The sequence below is a fragment of the Bubalus kerabau genome, chromosome 19 (genome assembly GCF_029407905.1).
Source record: "Bubalus kerabau isolate K-KA32 ecotype Philippines breed swamp buffalo chromosome 19, PCC_UOA_SB_1v2, whole genome shotgun sequence".
In the NCBI taxonomy this organism is placed as follows: domain Eukaryota; kingdom Metazoa; phylum Chordata; class Mammalia; order Artiodactyla; family Bovidae; genus Bubalus; species Bubalus kerabau.
This window is the reverse complement of record NC_073642.1, coordinates 23,428,508-23,441,319: the sequence shown is the minus strand read 5'-3', so window position 1 is coordinate 23,441,319 and position 12,812 is coordinate 23,428,508. Positions and strand designations below refer to the sequence as shown.

General features: G+C 43.8%; 1 protein-coding gene across 5 annotated transcripts in view; it reads right to left on the bottom strand.

The window, feature by feature from the left end:
- PDE8A (phosphodiesterase 8A) overlaps nt 1–12,812 on the bottom strand; it is a 144,063-nt gene that overhangs the window by 28,586 nt on the left and 102,665 nt on the right. For all 5 annotated transcript variants that reach the window (XM_055555572.1, XM_055555574.1, XM_055555569.1 and 2 more), the window contains exons 6-9: nt 10,519–10,607; nt 5,883–5,961; nt 3,894–4,019; nt 404–492 (exon numbers count right to left, since the gene is read on the bottom strand). In XM_055555572.1, coding sequence (XP_055411547.1) covers nt 404–492; nt 3,894–4,019; nt 5,883–5,961; nt 10,519–10,607 — 383 coding nt within the window. The remainder of the gene's footprint in view (nt 1–403; nt 493–3,893; nt 4,020–5,882; nt 5,962–10,518; nt 10,608–12,812) is intronic.

Genomic DNA, 12,812 nt, shown 5'->3' with positions numbered 1-12,812 from the left:
TCTTCCCAACCTAGGGATCGAATCTGAGCCTCCTACACTGCAGGCAGATTCTTTACCTGCTAAGCCAGACAGAAAACTTTTAAATATAGAGTCCCAGTGAGTGTTCTTGGCACAAAGCTCAGTGAGGTGGCATCGGATTTAAATGCTTTCATCTTTTATGTATGTGCTCACACAGCTTAAGCAGGACTGTTGGAGTCTGGCGGCTCTGGGCTGCCAGCAGGAGGGTCAGGCTGTGACCATGGGGAAGCCACCCTGGAAGGTCACTTTGGTGGTAACTGACCTGGTTACCAGTCCTTCTTAAAAGTTTCCATGTGCAGTTCTTAGCTTACTTAAGTATTTAAAGCATATGCTGCAATAAGCCAAACATGGTATACTGACTGAAGTACTTGTTTTTTCTACTTACCCTCCCTGTCCAATGACAGGTATTATCTTCACATTTTGTTGTACGTTATCTCCATTTTTCTTCCTGACAGAGTAAATTCCTTGCCATTCCTATAAATGGAATGTGAGCATCATTATACACTGTGTTCCAAACATGAACCTAAGAACACCCTCCACCTCGGGCTCCTGTTCACTCCCAGTGGCCACTAGAGCAATTAGGAGAACAAGACCCAGCTGAGGAGGACATTCAGCCAGTGACTCTGCTTAGATAGCAGAGTTGCCTGTAAGTTTTCCAGTCAAATGGAAACAAAAAGTATTTACTCAACACAGATCCTATTTCTTAGCAAAAATACAACAGAAGTCAAAGTTTCAGATCCTGAAAATAACAAAGTCCTACCTAGAAAGCTATCATGAAGAGAAAATCTGGTAACACTCACAAACTCTTCACCAAGTGCTGACATACAGATGGCCAGTAAGTGGCCTATTTGGTTTCGCACGTGTCTGTCTGTCTGCGCTCCTCTCAGAATGACACGAGGCCTGCACCTCCCTCTACTCCAGGGCTCGGCAGCGAGCGGAATGTCTCTGACTACTGGGACAGGCCCTGCGTGGTGGGGTCCGCGGCCTGAACAATTCCATCATCGCCATCCAGCTGTCCTACCCGAGGGTGAGCACAGAGCTGGCACGTGGTAAACGGTCAAGGACCACTTGGGGCCTTAGTTTACTGAACAGAAAAGCTAGACCAAGGTCAGACCACGGAATCCTGGCGGCCAGGCTAAGGGACCTGCGCGCTCCACGAGGGGGTGACGTCATCGGCGCGACGACCTGGCGAGACCGTCTCCAGCAGTGCCATGGAACTGACTGGGAGTGAGGGTCCTGGGTCGGGAGGCCTCACTGCATTCAGCCACCGCTGTCTCGGAGTGTGGGGAGGAGGCCCTGAATGTGCTCAGGCCCAGGCCGTGGATCCAGCCCTGCTGATGGATTTGATAAAGAGGGGATGAAGGGAGAGGGAGAATCCAAAACCACTCCAGGATTCAAAGTCCAAGCAAGTGTGAAGACAGTCAACAAGCAGAGACAGATGAGGACCGAGAGAGACTGGGTTTTCTGTCAGTGGGGGATCAGAGAGAATCATCGCTCTACAGGTTGGTTCCAAGATGACAGCAGGTGTTGAGACAAACCTTGGAAAAGACCTTCGGGTGAAAACTGGGGAATGGGAGCCATGTATGCAGAGGAGGAAGGATGCGCAATGACACAAGAGCTTTTGAGGGACCAGCAGGGGACAAAGCACCCTGTAAATCTGGGAGGAAAGGATGGGAGAGGGGAGCTGGAGTGGTGAGTGGGAGAGTCCCGGGGGCTGCAGAGGGCACAAGGGGTGAAAAGCTGGGACTCCCTGGTTGCCCAGTGGTTAGGACTCTGCACTTCCACTGCTCAGGGTACAATCTGCACAACGCAGCCAAAAGAAAAAAAAATTATAAAAAGCTGAAGGGCTCCCTGTTTGCAATATTTTCCATTTGAACATCACTGGAATTTCTCCTGTGCCCCCAAGAATATCTGGCTGGTTGGACACCTAGAACCTGACACTCCAAAGTCCCCACCCATCATCTGACCTGTGAAGGCTCCAGCCCAGTCCACAGCACAGGTCTGAACCCTCTCCACGGACAACAGCCCACTGTTTGTCCAGGCTGGCCCCTTCTCAACAAGCCCTTCTTCTTCCTGGGAAGACTCCATTAGAAAGGCCATGTATCTTTCTCCTCAAAAAAAAATGAAAAAAACAACTGCCCAGCTAAGTGGTCTGTCCTGCTGCAGGGCCAGCCAACTAGGAACGACCAACAACGGACATGTGGCAGCTCTCACACTCGCCCCAGGAACTCGAGATCATGCAGAACCAATGCCCTGGCTCCGTTCTGAAATAAAGCAGTTAAGTATAGAGGTTGATAATAGGATAGTATGTCATATTCTCTGCTCACAGCAAACACAGATGTTAGAGAACACGTGTCCTGCTGTTGGCGTTTGAGGCCCTTCATACCTAGTGCCCCATGGCATGACTCAGGAGGTGAGACGCTGCCCACAGGGGTCTGGGGGGATCCCTGGGCCTGCAGCTAATCCGCTGGATTCCCCCATCCCACCCCATCTCCACTTGCTCCCCTGAGAGGGAGAGGAGTGCCTCACTGACCCTGCTGCTGCCAGATAGAGGGGTGCAAGAGACCTCGTGTCTGTGTGACACCCCATAGAGCCTTGCGACAGAACCGCAGGCTGACCCCGTGGCTGCCCTGGACCTGGCCGCCGGGACTGGGGAGGCCACCATGGGTCTACATGGCTGCTCTTCTGTGGCTGCCTTTGGAGGACGGCCCCCTCAGCCCAGCAAAGAAACACCAGTGGGCCTGAGTTCCTACGTTCTCTTCGTTTATTACCGCCTCTGTTTCTCTTTCCAGAGAATCTGCCACTCTCTCGGGTAAGAAAATCTTCGTCCTTGACAGAAGGAAGAGCTGAAGGAAATCAGGATGCGTGCAGCGCCCACATTGCTATTCCCCGACGGTGCACCACCCGGCCCTGCAGCTGGCCAGTCCCTTCCCTGTTCTCACTACAAAGCCACCCCTGAGTGCACAGGACACCCACTCACTCACAGGGTCCTTGGCAGGCCCAAGCCAAGTCGGGCTATGAGCTCTGCACAGCCCTTCTGCCCCTGCTGTAGCCTGCCCTCGTGGGTGACCAGACAGGCATGGGGCCACGTGCCCCAGGGACAGGGCTTCCATGGGCCTCCAATGGCCGGCAGGACAGCAGCTCACAAACTTCTCAAATGTTTTAAAAAATCATATTCACTGTCCCAACTCCTAAAAGTTAAAAAGAGCCCAGCAGAAAAGCCTGAGAATGACTATGGAAAGCAGCGGCCTTTTCCTTCCTGGCGTGTTTTAAAAGCTAATACCAGTGAGGCGCTGACAGAAGCCATGGTTCAGAGAGAGAAACAACCTCCAGCTGGAACCCACCTCTCTGCCTGTCCTCAGTACCACGGAACTGCGACTTCTCCTGTCACAGTTTATCTGTCTGTTCTGTGTCCTGGAATGTATTCTCTGAGCAGTTTTTCTTTGCTCGTCTTTCTATACGGGAATTCCGCACAGTGCCTGACATTCAAAAAATGCTGACCAAGTGAACAAGGCCCAGAGAACTGATGGGCTCAGCTGTGTTCTGAGAACGTGTGGATTCACTGGCCATCCTTTACCCTGACCACTGGAAATATCCATCACTGAGAAGATTAATTATTAAAAAGATCAACTTACTTATTACTAAAATGAAAACAATGACTTTATGTGTCAAAGTTACTCTTCCTGGCTGGTCAGGTTATATATACTTTCCTAGCCTCAGTTTCCTCATCTGCAAAGTGGGCACAATAGGGATAACACCACCTACAGTTCCCCAGGCCTGAGGTCCCCCAGCTCTGGCAGTACTCAGTGAGTGCTCAACCTCCTTCCACCCCTCTCTGTTTGTGGAAGGGACCAGGGTGCCACTCTCTTACTCACCTTGCATGAATTTATAGTATCGAGCAAATCAGCCTTTTTTTCGTTTATAGGCACTTCTGCTATCTCCTTCCCTATTAATTCACCTGACTGATAGCCCATTGTCGTTTCAAATGCTGGATTTGCATACTGGGGGGGTGGGGAGACAAAAGAGAAAAAATCAAGTGAACTAAAAGAAATGTTGAAAAGAGGACAATCAAAGGTGTTCAACCTAAACCATCATACTTTCCCCCCAGAAAGCCAGGAGCCTGGCGCTCACTATGACGGTTCTCAAGCTACAAGAGCACAAGCCCAGGAAAAGCCTGGAGTCTGGAGAAGCTTCTGCTCTGGTGATGCTGGGCTGGGCTTGCTGCCCCGTCCTCCTGAGGCCCAGGGAGGGCGGCAGGCTCTCTCCTGCTTAAACGCCCTTGGAGGAAAGGCACATAGAGACAGCTGGGGCTGCTGCACAAAGGCTGTTGGGATTTCGATACTGAAAGAAAGCACTGTCTTGGAGTCTGACCCACCCAGCCCCTACTTCCAAAAGTCACTTAGCTCCTCCCAGGTTTCAGTCTGCACACCTGTTTAATGGGGATGAAACATTTATTTAGCCTCTTTCACATGATGCAAATTAAAAATGAGTTTGGAAAGCAGGCTGTGACAGAGGAAGTGTTTACAAATACAAGGCTTTACGGTTGTTTCAGATAGGACTGTAAGAGTACAAGAAAATGCCTGGGAAAGCTGTGTGTGTGCTAATAAAAATAACAAATGATGATGATGATAAACAACAGCCATGCTGTTTAAGGTCTGTTTTCCTTGCTAGGCACCACAGCAAGCAAGTTATACACATTAACTCATTTCAGTCCTCAGAACATCCTTACAAAAGGCAGGTGGTTGTCAGCATTAATATTATTCCCATTTGTACAGACGAGAGAGCAGATTCAGACAGACTGAGTAACCTGCCTGAGGATGCTCAGCTCGGTAGAGGCCGAGAATAATGGAACGCAGGCCTGACTGACACCAAGCCTCTGCTCTCAACCACCGGCCAGCGTCATGTCTCAGGGCCCTGCCTCCTGAATGTGGACATCATCAGCTCTTTACCAGGAAGCCACAGTTGCAGTGAAGAGCTGCAGTGCTCATTACTCAAGTCAAAGTGGGCTCGCTCTCAGACACAAGGAACATTCCCCTGGCACAACTCCCTCTTCTGCTGTCATCTAGAACACGTGTTACCTGTTTGCTGTTATCTGAAAGCCATGTGACCCTCTTTTACTTTTTAATTTTACTGAAGTCTAGTTGATTTACAATATTGTGTTTTCACTGTACAACAAAGGGCATCAGTTATACATACACATATATCCATTCCTTTTTAGATTCTTTTCCCATATAGGTCATTACAAAACACTGAGTAGAGTTCCCTGTGCTGTACTATAGGTCCTTGTTGCTTATCTATTTTTTTAAAGGTTATTTCCTTTTACTGTGGACCATTTTTAAATGAAAGCTATATTATCTTAAGTCACTTATATGAAGCCACTTTGCTAATAATTTGTTAAGTAGCTACTAGATTATTTTTGAAATTTTGAGTAGTGTCCAGTAAATTTCTATAGTTTCTATAGTAAACTACCATCAAAAACAGTTAAGAAAGGAAACCGTACACAGCCCTTATGGGCAGGGCCTCTCCTTGTTGCAACAGTCTCTCCCCACCCAGCTCCAAAGTCCTGGATAAAAGCCCCTCCTTACGTAATAAACAAGCAAAAAGGAGAAAAAAAAAAAAGGCCAGTGCCATATGTCTACAGAATACTTTCCAGCACATTAAGTAATTATTAGAAAGAAACTTTTCTTACCCCAGAGGGAACTTATCTTAGACTTTGTATTTTACAGATTTTGTTCTGATAAACCTCTAAGGAAAAACTGGTCCCTTGAACTTCAAAGAGAGAAAGAAAAAAAAATACCGAAGGGGTTCAACCCTAAAAATGCAAACAAACCAGAAATGCAGGACAAACTTCCAAAATAACAAACCTGGATAATGTGGTCTTCACTTGTAATTTCAATTGCTTCTTGACTTTTCTCTAATGCAGCGAACATTGAATTACAAGCCCTTTATGGGTAGAAAAGAAAAAGGACTGATTAATATAAATATTATAAAATGAATTATAGTCTTAGGATATTACATTAACTTACTTGAGTTCTTTGATTATAAAGGTAACTGATGCTAACTTGAGAAAAAGAAGGGGGGAGATTAAAAAGCAGAAGGAAGAAATAAACGCCTCCTGCAACCCCGCCACTTGGGATCATGACTCTGCACAATTTGGTGCTCTTCTTTCCATTCTAAGGACAAGTGGACCGGGGGAGCCCACACAAGGGTCAGAGCACAGCCCTTCACTGGCTGTGGGACGTGACTGAACCTCCCTGGGTCTCTCCCTTCTCACCATGTGCAGAGTCCTCATGAGGACTCAAAGAGAAAGTAGACTCAAGTTCCCTGCACAAACCTGGCAGAAAAGAGGCGGCCCATTGTTTGCAGCTACCACCTTCAACAAATTCTTTTCACAAAACAGATCATCAGGATCACTGGCTTTGTTCCCTGCTTCTACTTAGCCTTATATTGAGAACATTCTCCCTGTCCTTGGTGGTTGAAAACATTTTTGAGTTACACAGGTAACAACAGTTTTTTTTTTTTTTTTTATTAGAAGATGAAAATAAATGAAATACTACATCATACCCACTAGGATGGCTATAATCAAAGACAGTGTTGGTAAGGAACCCTCATACACTGCTGGTAGGAGTGTAAGATGATACAGCTGCTTTGGAAAACAGTCTGGCAGTTCCACAAGCTGTTAAGCACAAAGTAACCAATTTTACTCCTAGGTAGGTACCCTACAGAAACGAAAACATATATCCACAGAAAAACTTACAGCCCATAAGTGGAAACAACCCTAATGTCCATCAACTGATGAATGGATGAATAAAATGTGATGTGTCCACACAATGGAATACTATTCAGATATAAAAGGAAACAGTCCTCATGTGTGCCGTAATATGGATGAATCTTAAAAAACATTATGCTAAGTTAAAAGAAGCCAGTCACAAAAGGACCACATATTGCGTGATTCTATTTTAATGAAATGTCCAGAATAGGCAAATCTATATATACGGAGAAATTAGATTAGTGGTTATCTAGGGCCGGAGGTCACAGAAATGTTCTAAAACTGTGGCAGTGGTTGTACAGCTCTGTGAATATACTCAAAGCCACTGAACGGGGCACTTTAAATGGGTGAATTTTATAGAATGTGAATTATATCTCAATGCTAATGCTAATGCTAAGTCGCTTCAGTCGTGTCCGACTCTGTGCGACCCCATAGACGGCAGCCCACCAGGCTCCCCTGTCCCTGGGATTCTCCAGGCAAGAACATTGGAGTGGGTTGCCATTTCCTTCTCCAATGCATGAAAGTGAAAAGTGAAAGTGAAATCGCTCAGTCATGTTCAACTCTTAGCGACCCTGTGGGCTGCAGCCTACCAGGCTCCTCCGTCCATGGGATTTTCCAGGCAAGAGTACTGGAATGGGGTGCCATTACCTTCTCCTTATACAGATTTATATCTCAATAAATCTGTTTAAAAATAAATGAGATTAAATCATCTGAAATCCCAACACCTACACAAATCAATTGGTGTTCTAGGCAATTTCTTATATAAATATACATGCAAAATATATATATATATATTTATAAAAATATAATCATACCCTACAGTTTTATAATCTTGTCCCACTGAAAAAATATATTAATATATTTCCATATCATTAATTAGTTCCTTATCATCACTTTTAATAACATATGTACTATTCTAAAGTTATGTAATAATTCACAAACAAATTTTCCATTACTACACATTTAGGTTGCGTTCAGCTTTTTTTTGCATATGCCTCAGATGATGAAAAAAAGAATGCAACTGTCTACTTCTTCATAAAATTCATAATTGTTCATATAGTGCTGTTACATTATTCCTGGTATTACTAAGCTGTCTAGGTAAATAAGACAAAACAGCTTAGCCAATAAAAACTAGTCCTTCTTTCTTGGCATATATGTGAATTAGCCCAATAAAGCTATTATTTAAAAAAACAAGAATGAAAAAATAAGAAGTTTCTACCTCTGATATAGCAAGCTAGGAGGAGATGGATCTGTGAGAAGCCCTACTGGGTTTTATCACGTTTTTAAATTTTTGCAGATCTGGTAAATAAAAAATGGTGAATCATTTTAATTTCTTTCTGAAGCTGAACATTTTTTTCATGTTCACTGGCCATTAATAACTCTTATAAACTGCTTGTTTATGACATGTCCTTTGTAATTTTTTTATACTGGGTGTTTCTATCTTTAAACTGATTCATCAAAGCTCTTTACATATTTAGGATATTAATCTGTCTGTCCTGAACGTTATGAATGTATTTTTTCCTAGTTTGCTATTTGTCTAAATTTTTAACATTATGTGGGCTTCCCAGGTGGTGCCAGTGGTAAAGAACCCAGCTGCCAATGCAGGAGATGCAAGAGATGTGGGTTCAATCCCTGGGTCAGGAAAATCCCCTGGAGGAGGAAATGGCAACCCACTCCAGTATTCTTGCCTGGGAAGTCCCATGGACAGAGGAGCCTGGTGTTAAGGTATTTTTACCGTCTGAGCCACCAGGGCTTCCCAGGTAGAGGCAGTGGTAAAGAATCTACCTGCTGATGCAGGAGACACAAGAGATGTGGGTTCAATCACTGGATCGTTTGATCCCTGAGTTGTAAAGATCCCCTGGAGGAGGAAATGGCAACCTGCTCCAGGTTTCTTGCCTGGAGAATCCCATGGACAGACAAGCCTGGCAGGCCACAGTCCATAGGGTTACAAAGCATCAGACACGAAAGAAGCAACTTAACACACAAGGTGTTTTCACTGGGACAAGCTTAACATTTTTATCTTGCCTAATCTGCTTCTCTTCCTTTATGAAATCTTTTTGACACCACACTGGGTTTACCAAGGCTTCATTATCCAATGACATATGTTCACTTATACTTTTAGTACTTTTGTGGCCCTACTTTTTAACATGATGCACACTGGAATTTATTTTGGAACTGGGTGTAAGATTGGGATATAACTTAATTTTCTTTCCACATAGTTAATAAATTGTCACAATTCTGTTCACTGGAAAAATTTACCCTTTCCTGTGTGGATCTGAACTGCCATGGTGAACATATATACTTATGTTCTCAGTTCTTAAATACACTCATGCTTGTGTCTAGACTTTACATTCTAGGTTACTGATCTAGCAGTAACACAGAGATGCTTGTGACACATAGCTTTTTAGTGCACTTTAGTATCTCAGATGAAGTCTCTCTCTATGGCCCTCAATTCTCAGCCCCACACTCGTCCCTTCCCTGTCCTGTCATCCTATCTCCCTGCACAGTGGACCTCTCCCTCTGGCTGTCAGCTGGCACACCAGAGACAAAGCACAGCATGAGGAGAGACAGTGAGTGCAGCTCTGAAGCTGTGGGTTACAGCCAGAGGACGACCTTTGTCCTGTGCCACGTGTGAGAGCTGGGACGAAAGGCAGTTAACCTCCCTGGGTATTGGTTTCTGCCAACAATAAGCTCCATGGCTCACAGCGGGAGTGTGGCAGCCAGGCTGTGGAAGACCCAGGAGTAAGGAAAGGGGCAGGCTCAAGGCCAGCCGTCCATCTCAAGCTACCCTGAAGAGTTTAGCAACAAAAAGTAGCTCTTTTGTAGACCTCACCAGCCCTGAAACATCTCTGCTCACAGCACTTCTCTGCTACCTCACGCTTCATTTCGTTTCGTCTATGAGGTATTTTCTTCTCCGCATGTGGTACCCTGTGCTGGTCCCCGCCAATCTTTATACTCCAAATTCTAACCCCCTTATCTCCCTCTGACCATGTACAGACAGAGTGATTCCATTCTCTCTTGAATCCTGGTAAAGGAAATGTCAAACAGAACCCAAGGAAGAGACTGAGGATGAGAAAGAGCTACTGACATTTTTTTTCCACTTCTGTCAACCTCAGATAATTTTACTAATTTTGCAGCTTTTCTAACTCTACAAAGAACTAGGTTTATATTCTTTTCAGGTAAAAAAAAAAAACCAAAAAACTGTTTAGCAAGAGCAAATTACAAAATGTTTATTGTAGAAAAGAAAACATGTCACCTACCGGAAATATGTATGTACATATCAAAAAGAATTTTTAATTAAAAAACAAAACAGGTAATTCAGTATATATACTTTCACATCCTGCTCTTTCATTTGCTATTATTTTGGTGCTCCATCTGTTTTTATTTTTTGGCTGTGCCATGCAGTTTGTGGGATCTTGGTTCCCCCACCAGGGATCAAACCCGGGGTCCTGGCAGTGAGAGTACTGAATTTTAAACATTGGATCACCAGGGAGTCCCCACTGGAGCCCCGTCTTTAAACGTTAAGTCTCACATCACTAACATGCCTATCTGTTAGACATCCAGGCAGACTCTGAAAGTCTTATGCAAGGAGAGGTGCTTTCCCATCGCCCCATCCTATTTTAGCAGGAAGTCAGTAACAGCCACAATGGAGCCAGCTGCCCACACTCAAGTCCTCAGTTGCAGCCACACCCTGGGCGGTATGGTGGGCTTTCCCGAAGCAGCAGAATTACCTGAGTTTCAGCTGTGAGCGCACCTCTCCAAACTCCAGCTGGAGCAGTTCATTGTAACAGGCCATGGGGCTGGGGTTTTCTATATACCTCTACAAACAGAAAGGGGATGGTGTGGATCAACACACATGTACCTTTAAATTATTATACACAATTAATGCTTTCCAACAGACTTCTCAATTTGGTATCTGACATCTAAAAAATAACTTATCTTCAATGATAAACAGGAAATGAGATGAAAACTTACAATACCAAATCAGCATTTAAAAAATAGTGCTTGCACATATCTGAGAACATATTAAGAAACCACTGAATTGTATACTTTAAGTGGCTGAATTGATCAACTGTACCTCATTAGAGAAAAAAAGGCAGAAAGGAGGAAAGAAAGAAAAGCGCAAGTGTTTGCTGGAAAGAGAAAAATAAAATTAAAAATCTTTAAAATAGTTTTTTAAAACTAGTATAACCATTTAATGGAAGAGCACGTGGTGGTGTGGATGTGAACGTATATGGAATGATGCACAAGATACACTGTCGAATGAAATGAAGACATGGAAAATCATGTTATAATTAGTCATGTATTTCTTCTATAAAAATGTTATATCAACTTTAAATAAATAGCTGAATTACATGGAAAGTGAACTGTATCTCAAGTAGTCAATAAATGAAATTAAGAAAAACAGGGTTCATTCTTGGGGCATATCCAGAGAAAACTATAATTTGAAAAGACATGCACCCTCAAGTTCATAGCGGCACGATCTACAACAGCCGAGACGTGGAAGCAACCTCCTAAGAGTCCACTGACAGAGGAATGGATAAAGAAGGGGTGTGTGTGTGTGTTAAAGGAGGTGTGTGTATCCCCAAGTAAGAAGGGGTGTGTGTGTGTTAAAGAAGGTGTGTGTATCCCCAAGTTCATAGCAGCACTATCTACAAAAGCCGAGACGGGAAGCAACCTCCTAAGTGTCCACTGACAGACGAATGGATAAAGAAGGTGTGTGTGGGTGGGTGTGTGTAATAGAATATTACTCGGCCATAAAAAATGAAACAATGCCATCTGCAGCAACATGGATAAACCCAGAGATCAGCATACTAAGTGAAGTAAGAAAGAAAAAGACAAATATCATATGATACCACCTATATGTGGGATCTAAAAATAAATTTATTCACAAAACAGAAACAAACTCAGACATAGAAAAAAAACTTACAGTTACCAAAGGGAAAGGGATGTGGGGATGGATAAAGTAGGAACTTGAGATTAATAGGTACACCCTACTGTATGGAAGACAGGAAAACAAGGTCCTACTATGTATCACAGGAAACTACATTTCAGTATCTTGTAATAACTATTAATGGAAGAGAATCTGAAAAAGTATATATATATGTATGTATATACTTTGGCCACCTGATGCTAAGAGCCAACTCATCGGAAGAGACCTTGATTCTGGGAAAGATTAAAGGCAAAAGGAGAAGGGGGCAGAAGAGGATGAGATAGTTAGATGGTATCACCAGCTTAATGGACACAGATCTGAGCAAACTGGGAGATGGTGAAGGATGGGGAAGCATGGCATGCTGCAGTCCATGGAGTCACAAAGATTCAGACATGACTCAACAGCTGAAGAACAGCATATATATATATATGACTAAGTCACTTTTATGTACACTTTTCTGTGTTGTTCTAACACAACAGTGTAAATCAACTATTCTTCCACTAAAAAAAAGCTCAAGGGAAAAAAACCAGGGCTTAAGAATACTTTTCTTTCAGTGCCTTGAGCTATGAGGATTTTTTTGATGTCTACATGTCACTGGCGGAGGCTAGAATATGCAAAAGGAAGAAATTTATTAACGCAAGTCCCATTTATATTAACTTTCGGAGTCTCGTCACTTAGATGAGCAGTATGTTGTCCTCTTTCGAGCTGCACAAGCTCACAGTAAGCAAAAACACACTTGCACACCTCTTCACAGCTGTGTCACAGAAGTCACTCCCACTAGGCAACATTTCCCTGTACTAACATCAAACAGCAGCTCAGCTAAGCTGACAAAGGATCATCCTTCACAGCAGAGGGACTTGCAGAGCCATGGCTTCCCCCAGGCGGTCCTACCCCTGCGGACAGTAACTATTCTCTACATGCTGAAAACATCTCAACAAAGCAGACCACATGGAAATAGGAAGCCTGAGCCCATTCCACCAGATTAAGAATTTCATGAAGACATCTTACACGTCACTATGTACCATCGCGTAATTCCACTCTGCTGTAATATTTGTATTTACTTGCCCCTGTTTCTGTGGCACACACTTGATT